General features: G+C 27.8%; 8 protein-coding genes across 8 annotated transcripts; 6 read left to right on the forward strand and 2 right to left on the reverse strand. All coding sequences in view use genetic code 12, as the record gives it.

Annotated features, from left to right (window-relative positions):
• Positions 1–3,092: 3,092 nt before the first annotated feature.
• On the reverse strand, positions 3,093–7,946 carry KGF54_001892 (uncharacterized protein; the record flags this gene model as incomplete). Its single annotated transcript, XM_051762311.1, has 1 exon — positions 3,093–7,946. One exon carries the CDS (start codon positions 7,944–7,946, stop codon positions 3,093–3,095), a length of 4,854 nt encoding a protein of 1,617 aa, XP_051621430.1.
• Positions 7,947–10,633: 2,687 nt separating this feature from the next.
• Positions 10,634–13,771, forward strand: NMD5 (Nmd5p; the record flags this gene model as incomplete). The annotated part of the gene is made up of 1 exon (XM_051762312.1): positions 10,634–13,771. The coding sequence occupies one exon, from the start codon at positions 10,634–10,636 to the stop codon at positions 13,769–13,771; it is 3,138 nt and encodes a 1,045-aa protein (XP_051621431.1).
• A 1,309-nt stretch (positions 13,772–15,080) lies between these two features.
• KGF54_001894 (potassium channel family protein) lies at positions 15,081–18,949 on the forward strand (the record flags this gene model as incomplete). The annotated part of the gene is made up of 2 exons (XM_051762313.1): positions 15,081–16,338; positions 16,740–18,949. 2 exons carry the CDS (start codon positions 15,081–15,083, stop codon positions 18,947–18,949), a joined length of 3,468 nt encoding a protein of 1,155 aa, XP_051621432.1.
• Positions 18,950–19,180: 231 nt separating this feature from the next.
• On the forward strand, positions 19,181–20,530 carry KGF54_001895 (nucleoside transmembrane transporter; the record flags this gene model as incomplete). Its single annotated transcript, XM_051762314.1, has 1 exon — positions 19,181–20,530. The coding sequence occupies one exon, from the start codon at positions 19,181–19,183 to the stop codon at positions 20,528–20,530; it is 1,350 nt and encodes a 449-aa protein (XP_051621433.1).
• A 165-nt stretch (positions 20,531–20,695) lies between these two features.
• On the forward strand, positions 20,696–23,377 carry MUC1 (Muc1p; the record flags this gene model as incomplete). Its single annotated transcript, XM_051762315.1, has 1 exon — positions 20,696–23,377. One exon carries the CDS (start codon positions 20,696–20,698, stop codon positions 23,375–23,377), a length of 2,682 nt encoding a protein of 893 aa, XP_051621434.1.
• Positions 23,378–23,465: 88 nt separating this feature from the next.
• Positions 23,466–23,798, reverse strand: TIM13 (protein translocase subunit; the record flags this gene model as incomplete). Its single annotated transcript, XM_051762316.1, has 1 exon — positions 23,466–23,798. The coding sequence occupies one exon, from the start codon at positions 23,796–23,798 to the stop codon at positions 23,466–23,468; it is 333 nt and encodes a 110-aa protein (XP_051621435.1).
• Positions 23,799–24,698: 900 nt separating this feature from the next.
• On the forward strand, positions 24,699–26,423 carry KGF54_001898 (putative hydrolase; the record flags this gene model as incomplete). Its single annotated transcript, XM_051762317.1, has 1 exon — positions 24,699–26,423. One exon carries the CDS (start codon positions 24,699–24,701, stop codon positions 26,421–26,423), a length of 1,725 nt encoding a protein of 574 aa, XP_051621436.1.
• Positions 26,424–26,741: 318 nt separating this feature from the next.
• On the forward strand, positions 26,742–27,476 carry KGF54_001899 (proteasome core particle subunit beta 6; the record flags this gene model as incomplete). Its single annotated transcript, XM_051762318.1, has 1 exon — positions 26,742–27,476. The coding sequence occupies one exon, from the start codon at positions 26,742–26,744 to the stop codon at positions 27,474–27,476; it is 735 nt and encodes a 244-aa protein (XP_051621437.1).
• Positions 27,477–27,491: the final 15 nt, after the last annotated feature.

Consider the following 27,491-nt stretch of genomic DNA (forward strand, 5'->3'; position numbering starts at 1 on the left):
ATGATGTGCAATACTTATTGATATAATAATTGATTAATCTGATAGCAAATCATATTTTTTCGTAAATCTCGTAAATAACATTATTTTTAAACTTTAATTATTTTTTTCTTCTCTGCTTTCAATAACAAAGGGATCACAATTTTCAGTAAAATTATGAATCATAATAAAAATATTGGAAAAGATTGACTAGTTTCTTATTCCATTGACAGAGCTCTCATATAAATAAAAGTTTGCGTGAGATGCCAACCAGTGAGGAGGTTAAATTACTATGCATTAACCAGATATATTTTAACAGACCACATTTTCAAGTGATTGGTTTTCAAAAATTTTGTGTATATGCAGGATGTGATGATGAATGTTAATATGAACTAATTAACTTTATTTTTCTTGTATTTTTATAATTTTAATTTTTCCACGAACCAATTATTACCCGAAAAAATGTAACACTTTTTAGTACAATTAGTCACTTGTAGGTGACCTATCATCATATACCGTAAAACTGTACTTGATTGAAAATAAATGCCTTGATTTTCAATTGAATAAAAATCATCAATTGAATAAAAATCATCAAGGTCTGAGAGTTGATAAACTAAATTGTGACTTCTATTTGATTTAATTTGTGATCTTAGTTATAGGGTATTACAAAAATATTTTTACTATTCGAAATTTACTAATGTTTAGTAATGCATTGATTAAAAGTCCGGAAAAATAATAAGTAGTGTTACTTTAAGTTTGCCAGTTCAAGTTAATTATCACAAAGAATTAGTAAAATTTAGTTTTAGCCAAGTCGCAGATGTTCAAGATGCTTTTACACAATACTTTAAATATAACAATTTTAAATAGTTACTTCATTTGAACCTTGTGTTACCTTTGGCAAAATGTTGGATGGCTTTTTAATAGATTCCCTTTCATACAATAAAGCTATAGATTTAAGCATCAACATCAGAACATTTATTTGTTGGTATGTTATTCAGTCAAATTGTTGGACGAATAAATTAAGTGAATGTTTAAATGGTTATGATATCATAAATAGTACATGATATAAAATTGAAATTAATCTGGATGAAGTATCTGTTAAATTGCTTAAAGCTGTCAAATTTCCTAATTTTTTTTTCGGTTTTTTGCTCCACTATTGATAAATTAATAATTTGAGCCTCATGGTTTCATGATAATTAAATATTTGACCAAAGGGTTCAAATATCGTGATGATTTTTGCCTTAAAATTATGCAGCAACGATAAGTTGAATTTTTTTTTTTTTCACTTTTCATCTATTAATCGTCGTATCTGTAGCTGAATTCCTTCACTCTTATGGATAGGTGACTTACTTGCTTGCTTCCCGTCTTAATAAGTTGGAAATGCCCCACCGGGATTTCTACTATGATTCTTTCGATTTAGAAAACAATAAACTAAATTTAATTTCAGACCAAACACATTGTAGATCAAAGTTAATCTCTCTTATTCAATATTGATTAAAAGCTTAACCTGTATAAGTTAATTTAGAAGTCTTTATATGATTACCGAAAAGCTAACTGAGTTGAGACCCCCTTTCATTTAATCATAAATTCTTAGTCTAATTCAAATGGAAACATGAAACGGCATTATTGTTTTTTTTCTTATCAATCAAGGTTCATTTCTTTTAGCAATTAAAACCTCAAATAGGAAATGGTTAAGGAAGAAATATCTAATAATATAGAAGAAAATGTAATACAACCAATTGAACGGTAGAGTAACTAAAATTTATCAAGGCTATTTAAATTAAATAATTATTTTAGTTAATTTGAATTTTAGTAAATTTATCCTTTGTACATATGAAATACTCGAAACTGAAATTTTTTTTCAACTTTCATAAAATTTGAACCTAACTTTTGGCAACAAGATTTGCAGTGTTGAATATCACCTAAATGGAAGGATTATCGATTTTTAGATGCAAGATTGATATAAAAAGGTCTATCATCTATCATGTAATTGTAATGTAATTTTGACGTACAAAAATATATGGTCCATTGATTGAAAAGCGTTGTAAGACTAAATCGATATCCTTCAGACCGATCTTTTTGTTCTATATCTTGGCTAAAAAATTTTAGTGAAAAAATTGAAATTACTTATCAAGACTTTGTTCAATCAAAAAATCAATGAAAAATTTGAAATTACTTAGCAAGACTTTGTTCAATCGAAAAATCAAACCACTTACGGAACTATAACATTGTAAAGCCTCCTTTCAAATTACGGAACATGTTGAGTCTCCTTTTTGTCTTTTACACTTTTTTAGACTTAACCACAAGAATCAAAACCATAACTAACAATTCTTAGGCTGTTGCCATTTGCAGTACGGATGTCGAATTTTTTAGTTACATTATGAAAAGTATTTAAAAAATATTAAGTTGACAATTCGCGCTAAAATAATGCAATCGAGAAATACATTTATAACACATTATATTGATTGAATTATCTATTGAAGAACGCTAAAGGCTCTGTTAAAATGTCATTACTTAAGGCGAATACCGAAAACTTAATTGAAAATTTCAACGGATTGATTATTATGACGATGTTTGTATAATCTATTTTTATGAAAACCATAAAGGCTAAATATGTGTGTATGGATGTACTCAATAATAGACTTCATAGTCAGAAAAAAATTCTCGTAAATTCAAATATTTTTGGGTCTTTTCTATTGTTCTTAATTGTATTTAAGTTTTAGTACATTTCACATTAGATTTAATACATCTAGTCTAGGGCGTAATTTGTTAATATAATTGAAAATATTAGGTTAATTTGAAATAATTTGAGTTTGAATAGAAAACACTGCCAGTAACTTGATATTAAATCAATATAGGCTTGTCAAATTAAATTTCCATAACATAGAATATAATTTATCCTTGAACCAAAGCGGTAAAACGGATAAGATGATTTTGTACATGTACCGCCACAAACAAAATAAAAATTAATCTACAAATGAAAATATACATAACCGATAAATCATATAAACTTTTATATTAAATTAAACAAATAAAATCTAATGCTTATTAACAATTAAATTGATAGCTGGTTTCTCAAGGACTAATCTATTTAATTTATTATTTCATCACTTGAATTAAATGAATAAAGCTAAAGACATAGCAATGAATGCAAATAATTGATTATTTAATTTATTTGCTGAACCGGTATATTCACTTTCAATAGGAACTGATACAGTTTCAGCACTTGAACTAGCATAAGATTGAGCTTCTGGTTCTGTTACAGCAACAACTGTAGTTGGAACGAGTGTAGTTGATGCAGGATATGAAGTGACTGTGACATCAATTGTTTTTGTTATTGTTGTTGTTAAATCTTCATCGACTATAGTTTCGACACTAATGTATTGTGAGACTACTCCTTCTTCATTTATCTCATTAACAGATGTATCACATTCATAATCTTCTTCATCTTCATCTTCTTCATCATCCTCATTATCGACATATTGTGTTTCATAAACTTCAAACAAAGTGGTAGTACCAATTGCTGTTGATTTAATAGCTTCAGATATTGTCGAATAGCTAGTGATTGTTATAGTGGTATAACTTGTACCTTCTTCAATTGTTGTTATTGTTTCTTTTACAACTTCAGCTTCAAGCGATGTTGATGTTTTTGTTTCAATAACCGTAGTGGTAAATGATGTGAAGGTGGGTTCACCAATTGAATATGAGTAAGTCTCTGGAACAATAGATGCTTCAACATGACCAACTTCACTAGTAATCTCTGATTTAATTTCAATAGTAGTTGTAGCTTCAATAATGGATTCAAATAAACTAAAAATTTCTATTATTTCTGATTCAATGATTTGTTCTTCAACGTCTTTAGTACTTGATTGAACATAAGTTGTGACAGCTGGTTCTTTAGATGTAGATAATGAAGTAGTTTTAATACTTGAGATACTTTCTTCAGTAGTTTCAGATACCTCTGGTATGTAAATATCAATTGGTTCCTCAGTTTTGATTGCTTCTTCGGTGGTAAATGGTATTTCTGGAACTGTTGGTTCTGGTGTTGTAAAGACTTCTTCGGTTGTAGTAATAATTTCTTCTTCTGTGCTTGTTTCCTCTGCAACGTGAATACTTTCTAAAAATTCTGTAGTAAATGTTGACTCTTCCTCTGTTGGACATTCCAATTCTTCATAAGCCTCAGTGGTTAATAATTCTGGGGTTGTTGTTATAGTAGGAATGACTAATTCTTCACTTGTAGACTTTACTTCTTCAGTTGTATATTTTATTTCTTCAGTTGTATATATTACTTCTTCACTCGTGGATTTTACTTCTTCAGTTGTATATGTAGTTGGTAAAGCTTCAATACTTGTGGATTCTTCTTCGGTTGTACATTCTACTTCTTCAGTTGTATAAATTATTTCTTCACTTGTAGAATTCACTTCTTCTGTTGTATATATTACTTCTTCACTTGTAGATTTTACCTCTTCAGTTGTATATGTAGTTGGTAAAGCTTCAATACTTGTGGATTCTTCTTCAGTTGTACATTCTACTTCTTCAGTTGTATATATTACTTCTTCACTTGTAGATTTCACCTCTTCAGTTGTATATGTAGTTGGTAAAGCTTCAATACTAGTGAACTCTTCCTCGGTTGTACATTCTATTTCTTCAGTTGTATAAATTATTTCCTCACTTGTAGATTTTACCTCTTCAGTTGTATATGTAGTTGGTAAAGCTTCAATACTAGTGGATTCTTCTTCAGTTGTATAAATTATTTCTTCAGTTGTAGAATTCACTTCTTCTGTTGTATATATTACTCCTTCAGTTGTAGATTTTACTTCTTCAGTTGTATATGTAGTTGGTACAAGTTCAATATTTGTGGATTCTTCTTCAGTTGTACATTCTATTTCTTCAGTTGTATAAATTATTTCCTCACTTGTAGATTTTACCTCTTCAGTTGTATATGTAGTTGGTAAAGCTTCAATACTAGTGGATTCTTCTTCAGTTGTACAAATTATTTCTTCACTTGTAGAATTCACTTCTTCAGTTGTATATATTATTTCTTCACTTGTGGAAATCACTTCTTCTGTTGTATATATTACTTCTTCACTTGTAGATTTTACCTCTTCAGTTGTATATGTAGTTGGTAAAGCTTCAATACTTGTGGATTCTTCTTCAGTTGTACATTCTACTTCTTCAGTTGTATATATTACTTCTTCACTTGTAGATTTCACCTCTTCAGTTGTGTATGTAGTTGGTACAACTTCAATACTTGTGGATTCTTCTTCAGTTGTATAAATTATTACTTCACTTGTAGAATTCACTTCTTCTGTTGTATATATTATTTCTTCACTCGTGGATTTTATTTCTTCAGTTGTATATGTAGTTGGTAAAGCTTCAATACTTGTGGATTCTTCTTCGGTTGTACATTCTACTTCTTCAGTTGTATAAATTATTTCTTCAGTTGTAGAATTTACTTCCTCAGTTGTATATATTATTTCTTCACTTGTAGATTTTACCTCTTCAGTTGTATATGTAGTTGGTACAACTTCAATATTAGTGGATTCTTCTTCTGTGGTAAAATCTACTTCTTCAGTTGTATATACTATTTTTTCACTTGTAGACTTGAGCTCTTCTGTTGTGTATATTATTATCTCACTTGTAGATTCAACTTCTTCGGTTGTATATGTTGTTGGTAAAGCTTCAATACTTGTGGACTCTTCTTCAGATGTACATTCTTCCTCCTCATAGACTGTTTCTTGACTAGTGATTGGTTCAGGAGTTGTTAAAGAATCTTCACTTGTTATTGGTTCCAGTGTAGTAGAATATTCACTTGTAGTTGATTCTGGAGTTGTGGAGTTATCAGTGGTGATTGGTTCTGGGGTAGTAGAAGTCTCTGTCGTTGAAGTAGTTTCAAACTTAGTAGTCTTATGTTTAGTTTCAATTTCAGTTGATGAATAACTTGCTGTTTCTTCTTTAATTTCTTCACATACTGGCACTTTCCAACAATAATTATTGATTTGCAAGCTATCAGTATAATATCCTTCCCAATCAGCTAAATCAACAATGACAATATTAGTAACACCAGTAGTTATAATCTCTTTACTGTCTTCTTTGGTTTCTTCTTTGGTTTCTTCTTTGGTTTCTTCTTTTGTTGTTGTTGTTTTAACAGTTCTTTTACCATTTTTCAAAAGCTTACTATAATCTTTATCAACAGTATATTTAAAATCTTTCAAAAACACTTGTGGCCATAAAAGTGAATAACTCATGATTTTATATTCAATACCAAAGTCATCAGGTAAACAATAGTATTCACCATGAACTGATGGATTAACTAAAATTGTAGCGTCAATACTAAAAGCAGTATCAAATGTATGTGCTGACTTATGACCAAATAATTGAACAGTATCACCTTGAATTGATGAACCACATGATTTAGCTTCAATACTTAAGTCAGAAGATCCTAAAACATCTTTCATTCTAAATGGATCTTTGAGTGAAGCTAATTGGAAATCGACTTTCCAATTTTTGGAATCAATTTTTTCTACTTTTGAAACTTTGAAATCAACAGATGGAACATATTTAACATCGTTTATTTGTAATTCAGAAGTTTTAATGGTTGTTCTTTTATGATGATCTTTTGTTGATTTATCATCAACTTTTGATTCAACTTCTTTTGTAATTTCCTCTGTAGATTTGACTGCTTTTTCAATTTCATCTAATGAAAATGCTTCATAAGAAACAACATTACCATAACAGTCGTAATAATCAACATTTAATGAATATTGTTTTGTGTAATCATAGTAATCTTTGTCTTTGACAACGGTAGTTGGTTCAATTATGTATGATGAGGTAGTAGATTTGGATTCAGTTGTTTTAGCTTCAGTTGTTTTAGCTTCAGTTGTTTTAGCTTCAGTTGTTTTAGCTTCAGTTGTTTTAGCTTCAGTTGTTTTAGCTTCAGTAGTTTTAACCTCAGTTGTTTTAGCTTCAGTTGTTTTAGCTTCAGTTGTTTTAGCTTCAGTTGTTTTAGCTTCAGTTGTTTTAACTTGACTTGTACTTGACTCTGCTTTAATTTCCTCACAAACCGGAATTTTCCAACAATAATTATTAATTTCTAAATTACTAGTGTAAAAACCAGTCCATTCGGCCCAATCAACAATAATTTCATTATAAACATTTGGTACTATAGTTCTTTTATTTAACTTAGTATTTTCTTCAATTGATCTTTTACCAGTTTTTGTAAGTTTTTCATGTTTTTTATCAACAGTATATTTATATTGATTTGTAAAAATTTGTGGCCATAACAGTGAAAAACTTGAAATTTTATATTCAAATCCGAAATCATCAGGTAAACAATAATAATCTCCATGAATTGAAGGATTAACTATAATAGTACCATCCATGTTAAAAGCATTTTTATAAGTAGATTTTGAATTTTTACCAAATAATTGTATTACATCTCCAAGAATTGATGAACCACATGATTTAGCTTCTACTGTTAAATCTGTTGATGCTAAAAATTCAACCATTTTAGAAGCATCCTTAAGTGTATTTAATTTATAATCAATTTTCCAATTTTTTGCATCCACTTTTTCAACTTTTGAAACCTTGAAGTCAACACTTGGAACATACTTGGTTGCTCTTTTACGATGTGTTTTGGTGGATTTATCATCAACTTTTGTATCAGTATCTTTTGTTGATTCTGTTGTAGTTTGTCCTGTTGATGTTAATGATTTTTCAATTTCATCAATTGTAAATGCTTCATAAGTTATAAGTTTACCAGCACAGTCATAATAATCAATAGCTAACGAAATATCTTTTGTAAAATCATAATAATCCTTTTCAATTGCTGTTGCAACAGCTGCATGAGTTGAAGCAGCCTTTGTTGAAGTTGTAGTTGTCTTTTTTGAAGTTGTAGTTGTTTTCTTGACAGTTGCTTCAGTAAATTGCAAAATAGCAAAAGCTACTGCTAACAAACTAGCTTTAACCATTATTGACTTAAGTAGTTTTTATGTTTGTAAACGAGTGACTAAATTTAAAGTTTTTGCTGAAACTGTTTTCAAAATTAAATTTGAAGAACATGTTGATCTATATATACCTGGTATATTCAAAATTTTAAAGTAAATTGGTTCACACTTTTAATTTTTTGCACCCATATTTTTTTGTCTTCAAATTACCAAATTGAGAAAAACAAAATTTATATAATATTTTATAACTTTAAATTTGTATACCAAACTTGTAACAATTTGAAATAACAAACTTGTATCTACTTAGAGGTACGGCATTTTTTTTATAACTTTCATTATTAAAGTTTGAAGCTCAAATTAAGCTTTCTTCATGAAATTATTGTATTCCTGATTTGGTCATTTAGACTTTTACGAAATACTCAAAGAGCTTTGGTATTAGCAATAATTATTTTGCAACATAGATTTCAATTGCACTATTTGTTGTCAAGAAAGTCTCTGTGTTTTAGTTTCATTATCAAACATTTAATTAGTGGCCATACATGCAACTCAGACTAACTCAATTACATTTTGCCTCAGGAACTTAACTTTTTAAAAATTGTTCTTTTGCATTTATAGTTTTCTTAGCGTTTTAAATAAATTTGAAAATATAATTCTTTTGCTACCTGAGATTCAAATATAAGTTAATTCAGCTCAGTGCTGGAGTTGTGTAAAAGCTTGCGTTTTAAAACGAGAACATGTCTCTAGAGTCAAGTTAATTACTTATCAATAGTAGAACAATTGTTGTAGAGTAAAGTTTAGTTATTGTTTTGTTTGCAACAATTGAAGTAAATTTTTTTTATTTTTATTTATTTGTTTCAAGTTTACGAGCGAGAATATTATTAATTTAATTAATTTAGAAACATTGAGTGTTGGAGATATAAGTTTTTTAGATCAACAACAATAAGCATACTATTAGAACCTATAATTATCACAAAATACGTTGAATACAAAAGCAATATTCAATTTAACAGGAAAAGACTTCGATTTTCAAGATGATGTTTTTCGTTTGAATTAAAGTTAAAAGTCAATTGTACCACTCAAACTTTAAACTGCCTACTTCTTTTCAACTTTAAACTTAAAGCTTGATATGAAAGAATATAACTCTACACTAAAAAATTGTAGATGTTCTTTGAGCTGCAATTCGTTTTTGCAACGAAGATAATAAAATCAGACCATAAATTATATCTTAATACAAGGTCGAGTAGAACTACCAAATTAGGAGTGATAATGATAAAATAAGTCTTAATACAACTACTTTTTATAAGAGTATTTAACAAGGTGAGAATAAGGTTTAAAGTGTAACTAGGTTTATCTCTTTTAAAAAATAAAATATTATAAATGTCTATATTAATACTTTTTCAGTGATGCAACATGTTCGTAAAATTCAACTCATTCTGTCAAAAAAAAAGGGTACTTAATTAAAAAGAAATTTATGATACATTATAATTACAACTTAAATTAACAAGAAATGTTGTATTAATGACAACCAAAGATTTAAACAGTATATGTCAATGAAGTTAATCCATTTTGCATAAATTAATATGTTCAATATTTTGACGATCTTGGAATTTTATTATTCTTTTCAAAGTGACTATTAGGACTTTCTACAATAAGACCTTAACAAAACATGGAATCATAATTGAAGTCATTGGAATTCGCTACTAGCGTGGGTATTCTATCCTGAGAATTTATACATTGTACATGAGCTTTTTTTTTCATCAACTTATTATTTTTTAAAATTTTAAAACTTTAATTAAAAAAAATAATGAAACGTTCTATAAACCTAATAAGGATATTACTTCAATTACTCAATTATTTTTTATCAATTTTAAGTCAGAGTAAATGGTTCGTAAAAGTACAACATATAACTTACTTGAGAAAATAAAGAGGTGTGGAGAAGTGAATTAAGTAGATGATTGATTACTCAATAAAAATCAATTTTGTTCTATTCCGTGAAAAATCTTGATTGTACTCTAGTCGTATTATGTTTAGATTATTTGCTTGAACTGAATTGACAATAACTTTTTAAATTTCTATATTATAGACTAGTTTATCAGAGAATTAATGTATTTCGTCCTGTTAATTTCAGATCTTAAAATTTATGAGTCGTACATAAAATATTTAAACCTTCTTTTGTTTTAAGTCATTTTGCATTTGAGACATCGATGAAATATAGAATCGGGTAAATTATAGAACCAAACATTTTTTATTGGTTCAACAATTCAACATCAAAAATTCAATTGTTACTTTATGTGACTCCGTACCACATCAGTTATGATAGAACTTTAAACTGATTATGATAAAATAGTTAATTAAATAATTCAATATAAATTGATAAATTTGTATTAAATCAGTATTGTTACTTTACTAGCCAAATAATTTAGTACCGGTCGACCCTTTGTCTAAAGTTTAGTACTAAATTCTCGCTAAATTATTTTAGAGAATAGGCACAAAATTTTTTTCTCTCTCTTTTTTAATATTATGGAATAATTAATTTATAAACACAATTATAAATTTTTTTTCTTCTAAACTATTAATTAGGGAAGAGCATTATTAAAAAGGGAGAGAGAGAGAGAGAGGAATTTATTGAATTTAGAGTATAGGAATTTATATACAATAATAAAATTTGGATCAATTTGAATATTCAAGATTAATAAAACACTAAATTATAAATGGATTCTCAATTAATCCTCGAGTGTTTTGCTGGAACTCTACAAGCTAATCTAGAATTAAGAAATCATAGTGAAAAAAAACTAAAAGAATTATCATCACAACAAGGTTTTTTACAATGTTGTTTAAATCTTTTATCTGAATCATCAACTCCAATTGATATAAAAAAGGCAATAGCTGTTTATTTTAAAAATAGAATTATAAAATATTGGAATAATAAAGATAGTGGAATTCAATTTAAAATTAATCAAGATGAAAGAATTATTATCAAGGATAAAATACTATCAGTTATATTAATTTGTGATTATAATATTAAACAGCAATTAGTTCCAGTATTAAGATTATTAATTGCATTAGAATTTGATAATTGGAATTCACTTTTAGATCAAATTGGTGAATTATTAACTCAACTGCAAAATTCTGAACAAAATTTATATACTGCAATGCTTTGTTTTAAAGAAATTGCAAGAAAATTTAAATGGTCAGATAATCAATCAAGAGAAATCAAGTTATATCCAATTATAAATCAAGCATTTCCGTATATCTTGAATATTGGGAAAGGTATTATTAGCAATGTTGACCAAGGTACAGAAATTACTGAAATTCAAGCAGAAATTATAAAATTAATTTTAAAATCTTATAAATATGTCACTTATTTTGATTTACCAGAACCTTTAAGATCAAAAGATCAAGTTTTCCAATGGGGTGAATTTCATGCATCAATAATCAATATCAAACCTCCATCTTATGTATTGAATGATTCATTAAGTGAACAAGAAAAATCTTTTTATCAAATTTCCAAATGTTATAAATGGGCAATTGCAAATATTTTGAGATTATTTATACGATATGCCTCATCAAACACTTTAAGTAAAAAAGTTTCATATAAAGAATTTCATCAATTATTCATATCTGAATTTATACCACATTTCATTCAACAATTTTTAACTATAATTGAAGAATATTGTCATGGTAAAAGATGGTTATGTATTACTTCATTATATCAATTATTAGAATTTTTAAGTCATTGTATAGTTGAAAAACCAACTTGGACGATTATAAAACCATATTTTGAAACAATTACAACTCATTTGGTTTATCCAATTATATGCCCTACTGATCATGTTTTAGAAATTTATGAAGAAGATCCTCAAGAATATATAAATTTATGTTTTGATCAGACTGGTGAATATGATAATCCCGAATCTGCTGCATTAGGATTTATTGCAACCGCTCTATACAAGAGAAAAAAGACATGTTTAAGTCCAATTACAAATTTAATACATCAAGAATTAACAAGTTTACAACAACAAGAAGAAACTTTAGAAGTTGCTAAGAAGAAAGAAGGTTTATTAAGAATTTTGGCTAGTATATCTGGTTATTTACCAAAAGACGAAACTATAGAACCAATATTATCATCATTAGTTATTCCTAATTTAAATTCAAAATATGAATTTTTAAAAGCAAGAACAATTGAAGTTTGTTCACAATTTGCAGATACTGAATTTCAAAATAAAGAAGTCTTATCAAATTTAATACATGGAATATTGAAAAATTTCGATAATCCTGAGGTTTCGTTACCAGTACAATTCAATAGTGCATTATCAATTCAGGCATTTGTTACAAATGAAGAATTTAAACAAGTTTTATCAACGATTATTTTGCCTACTATGTCCAAACTTCTAGAATTATCAAATGAAATAGATAATGATGCAATCTCAGTGGTTATGCAAGAGTGTGTTGAGAATTTTTCAGAGCAATTACAACCATTTGGGGTTGATTTAATGAGTAAATTAGTCCAACAATATATGAAATTAGCAGTTGAATTAAATGAAGCATCACAAGTAGATATAGATGAATTTGATTCGAATTATGATGATCAAGGCGATAAACAAATGGCAGCTCTTGGGTTTTTAAATACAATGATTACCGTTTTGTTATCATTCGAAAATTCACAAGAGATTTGTAATAAGTTAGAAGAAATTTTTTCACCAGCTATTGAATATGTATTTATGAATGAAATGGATGAATTTTATGCAGAAATTGGTGAATTGATTGAAAATTCTACTTTTTTGGTAAGATCAATAAGTCCAATAATGTGGAACAACTTTAAGTTGTTGTTTAATAATTTTCAAAATGGTACTGCATTAATGTATGTTGAAGAATTAATGCCATCTTTACAAAATTATTTAATTTATGGTAAATCACAATTACAAAACGATGAAAATTTGATTGAATCAATGGTTATAATTTTTCAATTAATAACCGCTGACTCAGGTGATGATTTAGGAATTGTAGATTTAATTTTAGCTTATGAATATGCACAAACTTTGATTTTGTGTCTAGAAAATAAATCAGAACCACTTATATCAAAATTTTTAGAAATTGTTTTATCAAATGATTCAAAGAATGACAAGAGAAAATTAACGAGTTCTTACACCATAGACTCATATAATGTTATAATTGCATCGATCATATATTGTAATGAAACTACAATTTCAATATTAAATAATTCAAATTTTTTGGTCAAATTTTTAACAAATTGGTTTGAATTAATTCCACAATTAGAAAGAGTATATGATTTAAAATTATCGTTATTGGCATTAGTTAGTTTATCAAAAGTTCCAAATTTAGATCAACAAATATTTGAATCATTATCGGATAAATACGTTACATTATTAAAGAAATTATCAATAGCAATACCCGAATTAGATAAGAAAAGAAAAAACATAGATGAAATAAACAGTAATCCTAATTTTGAATTTAATGAAGAAATATTAAGTAGAATAGGAGGAAATGATGATGATGAAGAAGAAGAGGAAGATGGAAATTGGGAAGATGAATTTGAAGCAACAACTCAAGAAACATCAACATCAGATGATGAAGCAACACGACAATATATAGAATTTTTAAATTCAGAAGATTCAAAATTACAAAATTCTGGATTTTTTGATCAATCTGATGAAACAGTTCATGAAGATCCTTTACAAACTACTCCATTAGATGAAATAAATCCATTTGAAATTTTTAAAATTTTTTTAAAAAATTTACAAGAAAATGATTTATCACAATTTCAAATATTATTTGGTAATTTAAATGATGATGATCAAAAATTAATTATTGACTTAATTAATATTTGATTATTTATTTATTACACAGTTTTTTTTACTAAAAAATATATTTTATAGACTTTACTTTCAATTAATACCTTTTTTTTAATATCAACGCATTTTCTCCAATACGTTATAGGAGTAATATGTAAAATTAAACAAGGCTTTCAAATATTAAGTCAAAAATAATCAGTTATTTTTCTACTATTTATAGTGTAAATTAAACGAGAAACGATTGATTATTCTCTTAGAAAGAATCACAGTTTCTAAAATTAGATTATTTTACTACTTTATAACCTTCAGACCGAATAAAACAAAGTATGTACTGGAGAAGATCAAAACTCAAGGCGGTTTGAAACTTTATTTTGATTTGTAATTCATGGAAAATTTTAATTTTTCTCAAAATTTGAAAATGTAAAATATAACCATTTGGAATTTTTCCATTAAGAAATTTATAACAGAAGATAAATGGACAACTGAAGTGAGGTATGTATTATAATTATCCTTTTGATGTTGATCTACATTGCTAATCATCTACTCCTAAACGACAATTATCAACTTTATCTACAATATTCTATTAATAGAAATCAAATATAAAATTTCGAGATGTTTAAAGCCATCTTTTAATTTATTATAAGCCATACTAAAATTAGAATTTTATTACTAAAAATAACTTTTTTTTAGTGAAGTCAAATAAAATTAACCATTTAAAATGATTTGATTGATTGATTGATAGGTTAGATTGATGATTTGCCAGTTCAATTATCGTGTGATTGTTGTCAAGTTGCTTTGACAAGCTTTTGATATCTTGAATCTCATCTATTCAATTCAATTTAAACTTTATATTGTATAAGTTTTATTCTAACAGTCTATTGTTTTATCCCACGTTTTGAATTTTTTTTTGTGTTCGTAAAAATTTTATTATTTAAAGTAAAAATTATTTTTAATAAATTTTGCAGCCAATTATTAATTTTAATATAAACTAAAAAATTGTAACCAAACCAATTTAAATTTAAATTCTCGAAATACATTTTGATTCTTATTGTTTCTTAATTCTATTATAAATATGAAACAAATTCCATTATAATTTTATCATTTAACTTTTTCAGAATTTTTTTTAATTTTACAATTTATTTTTTTAAAATTTTCTTAATTGTTCCGTAAATACAACATTATCCCCTTACATTAAATAACGTTTTTGTTTATTTAATATCTTTGTATTCTTGTTTGAAAATATAATACATCAAAATTTTATATCAGATAATTTCACCACATTAGAAGCAAATGGCATATTATATATGACTTTAATATAATAAATAGAACATAATCGCTTTCAAAGATGAAGATCATCACGGTTATAATAACATTAATATCTACATCATTAGCATTGAATATATTATTAACATCAACTAATAATTGGTGTTCAAATAAAATACGTTACTTGCAACAATATTTAGATAATCAAGGTCATAAAGTTATATTAATTTCATCATTATATCAACAAAATTTAAATCTAGAAATTCCAGAAAACTTCAAAATTGGTTCAAGATCAATAAAAAATGGTGGTGAATTCAATCATTTGAATCATATTAATCATTATGGCTCGTTGAAAATTGACAAGAATAAAAATACAAAACGTGGTGCAAAACAAGTTGTATTAAAAAAACCGGAAGCTGATTTGCAAGATGATGATTATAATTTTCAAAATTTTGACAAACCAATATTAAATAATCAATATGGTCAAGATGCAAAAAATTTAAACGCGTGGTATATTAATTCAAATTCAGAATCAATTATAAATATAGCACTTAATTTAATCATACCAAAATATTATCCAGATTTCAAAATAGATTTGGTGGTTGTTGGTCCAAATGATGATACTACCAATAATGATAAATTGACTAAGAATATATTAAACTATATTAATAATGAAAAAAATTTAAATGCAATAGCTATATCAACAAAAGACATTGATTCACTTTACTTTAAAGATCCATTATTTACAGCAACCAACAAAGATAACGTTTACAAAAAAAATCTTGATATAATAACAGAAATGATTTCATCAACAATAATCAAAAATATAAATAAATTAACAGTGAATGACAATAAATTATCACTATTCATCAAATTCCCAAGTTTAAATCATGAATCATCCATATGTAAAACTCCATCAATAATAGATAAATATTTAGATGGATTATTAGAATATCAAATCATATCACAACGTCAATCAATAAAAGAAATTGAAAATGACAATCAAAATAAAATTTCAAATTTACAATACGTAATGGAATCTAATGGTCAAATTCTAAAAATTGAAGAAGAAATTTCAGATGAATATGTACCAGAGGATGATTACTTGTACAATGAAGACGGAAGTTTCACAAAAGATACCTCAAAAAATTTCGCAAATTTTAAATTCATCAACAATGATAAATCTGAAGATCATCAACAACAACAACAACCTAAAAGGATTAAAAAGAACCATAGTGAAAGATCACTAAATGATATAAGAGAATATATCTTGTTGAATTGTAATGTAGCTGTTGAAGTTTTGAATCCAATAAATCCATTTAAATTAAGGAGAATATTAGGTATGGATATTCTTTGAAATTTCACATTGTGTTTTGTATATGGATTTATATAGTTCAGTTCTTCTATTTTGTAATTTGTATAATAAAGGGTTTATTTTTTAAAATCATCAAGTTGTAGTAATTTATTCATCCCACATGTTTCAAAATTGAAGACTTTTTAAAACAGGATTTTATTTTATTTTAAAGGGTTAATTTACGAAAGAAAGAATAATAATATTTCTACTTAAATCCGAATGAAATTCTGAAGATTATAAACAGATGAACTAAATACAGCAAGACATTTACATACTTTTATCTACAAAACAAGTGTATAATCAAAAGCCATGGCGACTAACTAATTTAGATCTACTAAACTAACAACTTGCTAATGTTTCAAAGGACGAATACTGATTTATCATTAGAATTTAAAAATGCACTCAAGAGAGCCAAGACAACTTTACGCCCAGATCCAATAGATCAAAGAAGATCAACTTTTCAAAATTTAAATGATTATCAAGATATATTAAATCCTTTATTAATTAACAAGTACCATAAATCACCTTCAATAAAATCTTTCAATAATGATAATAAACTAAAAAATAACAAAAATAAGCCAAGAATTGCACCAGTTGCTTTGAAAAATGCATTGAATGTTCCTATTGAAGCAGTATTAAATTTAAATGTTAGACCTGGTGAAAAACATTTTGTAATGTGGTTTTTAATATCTTCTTATTTCCCATTAATTGCTGCTTGTTTAGGACCTTTAGCTAATATGGTTTCCATAATAGCATTAATTCAACATTGGAGAATGGATAAATTTACTGGTAAATTATTACCTGACCCCAATGACGTTCTTGTTTTAAATGTTTTATCTTTAGTTTTAGGTATAATTGGTAATATATCATTATTAATGAATTTTTCAAGATCTGTTAAATATTTAATAACTCAATGTGTTTCAATATTTTCGTGGTTTTGTGCTTCCATTATGTTAGTTGCAGCTTTATTAATTACAAAATATGATACAATGAATGATATACCTGATTTGATACCTTCTGAAGGTTTCTGGTTTGCTTGTTTTACTGCAGGTTATTATTTTTCATGTACTGTTATATTGTTGATAAATTTTATGGGTTATAGATTGAACAAATACCCACCTACATTTAATTTAGATCAAAAACAAAGGACTTTAATGTTGTTTACTATATTGTTTGCAATTTGGACTATATGTGGTGCAGTAGCAATGGAACATTTGATTAAAGAGTTGACGTATGGGTCTTCATTATATTACTGTATTGTCTCATTTCTAACCATTGGTTTAGGTGATATTACACCAGTAAGTTCTGGAGCTAAAGTTGTTGTGTTGGTGTTTTCATTAGGGGGTGTTTTGATCATGGGTTTAATTATTGCTACATTAAGATCAGTTATATTATCATCGGCATCACCTGCTATATTCTGGAATGATATCGAAATTGCCAGGAGAAAACTAGTTGAAAAGTTTAAGAAAGAGCATAAAGAAATTACACCAGAGGAATCATTTCGTGAAATGAGATTAATTCGTAAAAAAGTTAAACAAAGACATATAAACTCGTCGTTAGCTATGACAATAGCTTTGTTTATGGCTTTCTGGTTAGTTGGAGGTTTAGTATTCCATTATATTGAAGGTTGGACATATTTCCATTCAATTTATTTTTGTTTTCTTTGTTTATTAACTATAGGATATGGAGACTTTGCTCCCAAAACTGGATTAGGTAGGCTGTTTTTTGTTTCTTGGGCATGTGGAGCTGTTCCTTTGATGACAATTTTAGTATCAAACGTTGGTGATTTGTTATATGAAATTTTCAATGAGTTAAGTGAATGGTTTAGTAAATGGATTTTCCAACCTGATGCAAATTATGAAGCTAAAAAGAAACTCAAGAAGGAAATGGAAGAAACTCAAGATGATGAATTGACTTTAAGTTCAAATCTAATACTGGACGAAGTTAGAGAAGATTTAGATATTGAATCATTGGATTTAGAGAGAGAAATTGCAAGAAGAGAAAGTTTAGAAGATGAAAATGAACAAATTAGTATTAATAGTATTGAAGAAGATTTAACTGGAAATTCTAAAAATAGTTTTGAATCAAGAGACCCATCAGATGATGAATCATATGCATCTGGAGTATCGGTTTCAAATATGATTAAAAGGAAATTAGTAAAAAGAAGACGTGATCATAAAATTTTGTTAAAATACATGAATAGGCTACGACCTTTAATGGCTGATACTGTATCAAACCCAAAGAAAAAGTATACTCACAGACAGTGGAAAGAACTTATGAAAGCACTAGACCTAAAAGATGTACCGGAAGAACCAGAAGAAGATAAATTATACGATGGTTTCTGGTTAGGTGATTGGAGTCCACTAAGATTACCATTAAAAGAACCCAACTATTTACTTTTGAGAGTTTATTTTAAAATTGAAGAAACTTTACAAGAAATGGTTGACGCAGAAAGTCAAGATTTAAAATTATTAGATGAAAATATTGATCATAGAAAAGATAGTGATCATAATGATAATGATAGTTGTAGTGATTTTACAAAGTTCAAACAAGATCCAAAGATAAAGTTTGTGGAGACACCTAAACGACGGTCTTAATGGTGTAAGTGTTCAATTTATAGACGATAAATGTATTAGTTTTACACTTATCTATAAGCTTTGTGTCCCTCTCTTATCAGTTGATGATTTTGTGTCTTCGAATTATAGATTACGCGAAATAAAAAAACGTCGTTAAATAACCATTTCTTAAATTTAAATATGTTACAATATACCTATGCAACAATACAAAAGACATTAATCGAAACAACTATTCATTCAATTTAACCTAGTATGTTCAATGATGCAGCTACGCAACACAATGATCCAATAGTGCTCAAACTATCATCACTAATAGAAATTAGATTATCACAACTTAAATACTTTACATTTTTAATAATTGGAATAGCTTTGTTATGGCCATGGAATTGTTTCTTGTCAGCCTCAGCGTATTATGGTACAAGATTTATCAACTCACCGTCATTAATTAAAATTTATAGTTCAACTATGATGTCAGTATCTACTATCACTTCAGCAATTTTCAACTATGTATTATCACAACAACAAACTGGTGTAAACTATAAAAATAGAGTCAAGTTTGGTTTCAATATGACTATAGTTATTTTTGTATTCATGGCTATTACATGTATAACTCAAATTTTCATAGATATGAATGATAAATTATTTTTTGCAATTTTAATGATTATGGTATTGTTATCAGCTGCTGCTACTTGTTTTGCACAAAATGGTACAATGGCTATAGTTAATGTTATGGGTAGTATTTATGCAAATTCTGTAATGGTTGGTCAAGCAGTTGCTGGAGTGTTACCTTCCTTAGCTTTAATTTTTTCAATTTTGGCTGTTGGTGATAAGACTTTGAAAGAACATAAGGTTGAAAAAGATTTTGGTGTTTTTATTTATTACATTACTGCAAGTTTAGTTTGTATCTTATCTATTAGCTTGTTATATTTGGTGAACAAGTATAAGGAACATACGGTCTACGAAAGATTAGATGAATTAATTGAAGAAGAACATGGTACTACTGAAGTAGAACAAGAATTAGAAGAAGAAGAAGAACCAGTAACTCAAAAGCAATTTGTTCCATTTTCACAATTATGGTCAAAATTAAGTCTCATTGTAATGACTATATTCTTAACATTTTCAATAACTTTAGCATTCCCAGTTTTTGCATCTGTAGTGGAATCAACTAGCGATCAATCAAGTTATAAATTTTTCAATAAACAAATTTATATTCCTTTCATTTATCTTATTTGGAATCTTGGGGATTTATTAGGTAGAGTATTATGTGGATACCCAAAATTAAAAATGTTAATTACAAATCCAAAAGTTTTAATAATTTATTCTATATCAAGATTAGTTTTCATCCCATTATTTTTAACATGCAACACTAAACCAGGAGTTTCAATACCTCTCATAAACTCAGATATTTGGTATATCTTATTACAATTATTATTTGGAATATCTAATGGTCAATTATGTACTTCATCATTTATGATTGTTGGTAAATTTTGTGATAATGATGATGAAAAAGAAGCAGCTGGTGGATTTACGACTGTTTTTTTGAGTTTTGGATTAATGGCTGGTTCTGTTTTTAGTTATTTGTTAGTTTTATTTATAAGTTAGACATCAGAAAAATGTATACAGTTTCAATTCTTTAGAATAATTAGTGTAACTAATTTTGTGTAATATAATTTGGCAAAAACAGCGTAACTAAATTTTAATTTTCAAACTCCATACTTATTTTACAACCAATTTTCTAAACTACTTTAATTTCCAATTGAGGCAAAAATGTCTAGTGATCAATTTAAAGCAGTGGGAATAGCGACTATAAAGGGAATTGGTAAAGGTTCAAAAGCATTAGGACAAGCAGGTTATAGAACATATAAAAAGAGCGAAGCAAAAAGAAACGGTACAGAATACGTTGATCCAATTAAAGATAAAGATAATAAAGAAGTAAATCCCGAACAACAGACAGAATCTTCTTCTTACGTAGCTAGACCATTACCTACAAGAGAATCATTGCAATCTTTCCAACCACCACCAAAGAGAAATGTAGGGGTTTATAGTACAAAAGAAGGAAAATATGCTTCTCCTCAATCAACTAGTAATTATCAATCACAACCTCAACAGCAATATCAACAGCCTCAACAGCAATATCAACAACCTCAACAGCAATATCAACAGCCCCAACAGCAATATCAACAACCTCAACAGCAATATCAACAACCTCAACAGCAACAACAGTACCAACAAGCACAATACGGGCAACAACAACCGCAAGCACAATACGAGCCCCAACAACAATATAGTCAGCCCCAAGCTCAAACGCAACAGCCTCAACAATATTCACAGCAATCTAATCAAGGGCCACCAACGTATAATCCAAATCAACTGACTCCTCAATACTCCCAACCAAATCAAAGCTATCAACAACCACAACAAAATTATCAACAGCAACCACAACAAAACCAACAGCAACCACAACAAACTTATCAACAAAATCAACAACAATTGGCTCACGAAATAAATCAAAATCATCCACCTCCAGTCTATCTGACTGAAGATCACGCACAACATCATTATGGAGCTCAAAATACTAATACTCAACCAACTACAAATGCTTATACCCCAGCTCAACAAATTCAATCATTTCAGCAACAACAACAACAACCGCCACCATTAGGCCCTCGTCAATCTGTTTCATCTCCTCAACAAACTCCACAAACTACCAATCCACCAGTTTATAATCCTACACAACAGCAAAATCAATCTTATTCCACTCAACAATATGAACCTCCTGTCGAGCAACATAAACCAGTAAGACCTTTACCAGATCCAAAATCCTTTGCTCCACCTCCAGTAAGAGGTAATGCTGCACCTCCAACTCCACAAAGATCTTCAAATAAAATATACACTACTCCTGCACCACTGAGAGGAAGTCAAAGTAGTATAAACGTACCACTTTCAGCGTCAAATAACCCACAACCACCTTTACCATCAAGATCAAGTGTTAATAGTGTTACAAGCTCAATGAGTAGCAACTCGATAAATCAAGGAGCTACCACTCAACCATTGAATTTGAATTCGTTTCCGCCACCACCACAAATTTATAGAGGAAACCAAGAGAAGGTAGAAAAACCATTAAAGAAAGAGAAACCGGTTATATCTAGAAAACCGACCTATGAAGAAGAAGTTGAAGATGACTCTGTAATATCTCCACCAATGCCAACAAGAAGAACTCAAGAGCTTAAATCCACTCCACCACCAATGCCTTCAAGAAAACTGGTTGAATCAAGTGAAGTTTTACAGAAGAAAAAACCACCACCAAAACCAGTCAAAAAACCAAAACCTGAATTAGATACTTCAACAAGCAATAATGGTTCCGATGTACTGAATGAGTTAGAAAATATGTTTAAGAAAATGAACATGAAAAAGAACAATACTATAGAAGAATCAAATGAAGAACAAGCAGCGCCACCTAGTATAAAAGCTAAACCAACAATTGCACCAAAACCAAAACCAAAACCTGAAATTGCAGCAAAGCCTATAATTTCAAATTTACCACCTGTTCCTTCTCCAAGAGTTAGATCAATTTCTCCAGAACAATCAACTCCACCACCAGCACCTAAACCAAGAACTTACAAGAGACAAGCAGCTGCAATTCCGCAACCTCATCCACAACCTCATCCACAACCTCAACAATCAACTGAACCACCACAATTAGATTTAGAATTACAAACTCAATGGTTCGCAAATACAAATAATTTACAATTACCAAAATCATTACAAGGACTTAATTTCCAAACAAATTTCCTGTATTCGAATCATGGGTTCACTACAAAAAATAATAGAATAATTACTTTACGATTAAAAGATCTATCAATAATTTCATATAAATTTGAATGGGAATCAAATAATGTTTCAGGTGTCAAAGTTACCATAGATAAATTTGTACCATCTCCATTATTACAAATACCAACAAAATCAGAGCTTGTGACAAATAGTGAAAAATTTGGTTATTATATAGCAGGATGGAGTGAACATCATAAAGGTCAACAAGTAGGTAATGGAGAATGTTGGGATCTAGCTAAATATGCATTACAAAAGGGTTGTGGGAATCATGCATTCGTTTCAACTTATTATACTCATGGTTATCCAATTTTACAAATTGGCAAAAATTATCAATTTTTAAATGGTTCACAACAATTAGATGATGTTAGAATAGGTGATATTTTACAATTTAAATCTTGTAGATTTTTTAATCCTGTAAATGGTTCAAGTCAGACTGTTGGTATGCCTGATCATACAAGTATAGTTGTTGGAACTGATGGTGATAAAATAAAAGTCCTTGAACAAAATGTTAATGGCGTTAGAAAAGTCGTTGATGGTGAATATATTTTGAAGAATTTAGTAGAAGGTGAATTATATGTATATAGAGTTATGCCAGCAGAATGGGCAGGACAATTGTAAAAAGGTGTAAGTGTTAATAATATAATACATTAAAATATATACATGATACGTCAAATTTATTCACATATTCTTTTTCCTTAAACTTTGATTAAAAATGGCCCAGCAGTTCTTGAATTCTTGTAATATAAGCTCTTGATATGACATTCCATGACCTCATATATTTTTCTCTACATTGATTTATACATATGTTATCTTGTGCATCTAAAACATTCTTAGGTATACCAATAATACATTTATCAAAACAATTTTCAGTTATTGTTCTTACTAATTCTGTAGCATTAACTGTTGCTAATTCTTGACTTATTTGATTTTGAATTTCAAGTCTCAATTTTGTTGATTCTGGAGACGCTCTTTGGGTGATTGCTGATTGTGTTGGATCAGTTGATGAAGATTGTGACAGTGATGTATTCCAAAATGCCATTGTAAGGTAGCTTAATCTATAGACGAACTTGTAGTAATGATGATTCGATCTTGTATTATCTCTCAAGGTAACTGAAGAATTTCTTTACTATACTATTAGATTATAGTCACGTGAACAATCACATGAACAAAATTGCTCGTAAATTTAAAGCCTATGAAATGTTTTAAAATCTATTAATAGAAACTTAAACATAAAAATTTATGGTTGAAATGATCACTCGAAGTAAGTGATTATTTGTAAATAAGTTGTCCAAAACGAAGTTTGTAGTTCTTCTATCCCGGTTTATTTAAAAATATATTTCATTAAAGAAACTGAATATCTATCAAAAAGTAAATGGATCTATCACCAATCACAAAGACAGAAATTAAGAAAATTGATAAGGTGTTTTGCAGGATATTATATATAAAATTTGTTAATTATTAATATATAACTAATTACGAAGTAATACTTAATTAATTAATCTTATCAACTTTGACGTTAATTTAATGATTTGATAATCTAAAACTATTTAAATATAATAATTTATTATAATTGTACAACTTTTTTATTTTTTCTTTCTTCTTATCAGTTGGTTGCAAAATTCAATGGAAAAAATACAAAAAAAAGATAAATTATCATAAGCATATTAATTTATATATTCAGATCTGTTAGTTTCTTTCTTTTTTTTAGTTTTGGTTAAGAACGTTTCAAATTAAACATAACAATATAATTTAATATATTCAATCATTCATTTTTTACAACATTATATTTGATAAACTTATAATCAATTAATATATACAATTAATTAATAAATATTCATATATATTCATATTTACTTTTCATAAATTGAGTTGATAACTTTATCGATATCCATTTTTGGCAACATTTTTAATTCAATCATTTACAACCAATTCTAGCAACATGTCTTCTACAACATCAATTGCATCAAAAAATGAAGAGAAATCAGCACATTTGTTTGTATTAATACATGGATTATTCGGTTCACCAAATCATATGAATCATATAGAAAAATTTATAACAAATTCATTAACAAAATCAATAAATGAGAAAGATTTAGTATCAAATGATGTAATTACAACTTTAAAACCTGTTAGTTTTAGATTTTGGAAAACTTATGATGGATTAGATTTAAATTCGAGAAAAATCATAACAGAAATATTTTATGAAATTGAATCATTAAAAGATAAAAATAATTTAAAAGTCACCAAAATAAGTTTTGTTGGTTATTCATTAGGTGGATTATTATCAAGATATGTTATTGGTTTATTAAATGAGTTGAATTTTTTCGATATTATAAAGCCAGTGTTTTTTTCAACGTTTGCAACACCACATTTAGGAGTACATTTTTTTAAAAATAATATCTTCGATCATATTGCAAATAATGTTGGACCTTATTTATTTGGTAAAACTGGTGGTCAATTATTTATAACAGATTATGATAAAATTTTAATTGATTTAGCAGATCCAAAAGATAAATATTTTCAAGGTCTTTTAAAATTTGAAAAACATATATTATTAGCAAATATCAAAAATGATAGAACTGTTGCGTTTTTTACATCATACATTACCTCGTATTCACCATTTGATCAATTAGATAAAATAAAAGTTAAATATTTAAAAGATTTACCACAATCAAGAATTAAAAATAAATTAGTTCGACCAAAAGTTGTTGATTTAACAAGATCCCATTTAGTAGGACCGGAAGACTCTAAAAATTTTAATGGGAATCATCAAGAAGAAACTCCATTTATTATACGAAATAAATTTGCTAAAATTTTAATCATTATTATGTTAGCATGTTTTTTACTACCACTTTGGATACCATTTGTATTTACAACCAGTATAGTAGTTTCAATTTACAGCTACATAAAAGTTAAAATTCATAGTATTCCAAATATCACAGACCATTGGTCAAAAGTTATGTCATACGTCTATAATAAATTACCAAATCAACATATAGATCCAGAAGATGCAAAAGCTAGTGAACAACAAAGAGCAAAAAGAAAACATTTATCAAAACATGAAAGTTTTAAAGGTGATACTTCTCATATTACTGAAAATGCAATGGATCAAATGCTTTATGCGGAAGAAAGATTTATGGGCAGAACAAGAAGATATTCAAGCGCAGATGAAGACTATGATGATGATGAAGAAGATGAAATAATTAATGGAAATGTGAAAGTTAAAGGTAAACAAGATTATGAAAAAGGTGAGTTCGAAGTTGGTGATACATCTATAGATCAACAAAAGAAAGACGTAAAATCAAATGATAAAACTGTAACAGTTACTTTAATTGATATAGATTTTGAATTAAATGATAAAATAATTAATGAACATATAACAAGACTAAAAGATTATGATAATTTCAAATTATTTGAACCAGAATTTGAATTAGAATTAGGTAAAGAAAGAACATTTATTATGAATTCATTAAATCAAATAGATTGGATTAAGTTACCAGTATACCTTGATGTATTCAATAGTCATGATAATATAGTAAGTAGAGGAAATTTAAATGTTAAAAGTTGTGCAACAATGGGAGTGTGGTTATCCATTTTGAGAAATCATTTAAAAGATGATTATAGAAATTCAATAATTGAAGAAGATACTATTATTGATATATGATACAAGATTTAAGGAATATTTTGCTTTTTAGTAGAGATTTTCATAGATACAATGCTTTGCTTATTGTGATAAATTGATAATTGTAAAGTCTATAAAGAAATTGTAAAAATTATTGTTATAGTCGTTAAACGCGCGCACTACTAAAAATATCGCAGATTCTTGGTAGCCCTGAATTTTTCTGATATCTGATTTTCAAAGTGGCGAACTGTTAATGTTTCACCAAGAGACATCAAGCATTTATCAACATAGACTTCACAACAATTACCATTAATTTTACCAATTGAACCAAATAAATAATAACATAACACACCAAAAACAATGTCTGGACAAACGACAGTTGCATCTGAGTATTCAGCAGAAATAAATACAGTACCAATAGAACATAGATTTAATCCGTATTCAGATAATGGTGGAACAGTGTTGGGAATTGCGGGAGCTGATTTTGCGGTATTAGCAGGAGATACAAGACAAGTTGAAGGATATTCCATACAATCAAGATATGAACCTAAAATACATAATGTTGGTGATAATATATTAATGACTGCAAATGGTTTTGCAGCTGATGGAGTTGCATTAATTGATAAATTTAAACAATCTTTTATATGGTATAAATTTGATAATGAAAATAGAAAATTAGAAATTAAAAGTGCTGCAAGATATATTCAACATTTGTTGTATGGTAAAAGATTTTTCCCATTTTATGTAAGTACATTAATTGCTGGTTTAGATGATGAAGGTAAAGGTGCAGTATATTCTTATGATCCAGTTGGAAGTTATGAAAGAGAAAAATGTAGAGCTGGTGGTGCAGCAGCTAGTTTAATTATGCCATTTTTGGATAATCAAGTTAATTTTAAGAATCAATTTGTACCTGGTACTGATGGTAAAGAAAGAGTAAAAGTACATGATTTACCTTTGGAAGAAGTAATACAGTTGGTAAGAGATGCATTCACATCAGCTGGTGAAAGACATATATATGTTGGTGATGGTTTAGAAATAATGATTGTAACAAAAGATGGAGTAAGAACAGAATATTATCCATTGAAAAGAGATTAGAATTGAAATACATGT

The sequence above is a fragment of the Candida jiufengensis genome (genome assembly GCF_024610255.1).
Source record: "Candida jiufengensis strain CBS 10846 chromosome Unknown scaffold5, whole genome shotgun sequence".
Classification (NCBI taxonomy): Eukaryota; Fungi; Ascomycota; class Pichiomycetes; order Serinales; family Debaryomycetaceae; genus Lodderomyces; species Lodderomyces jiufengensis.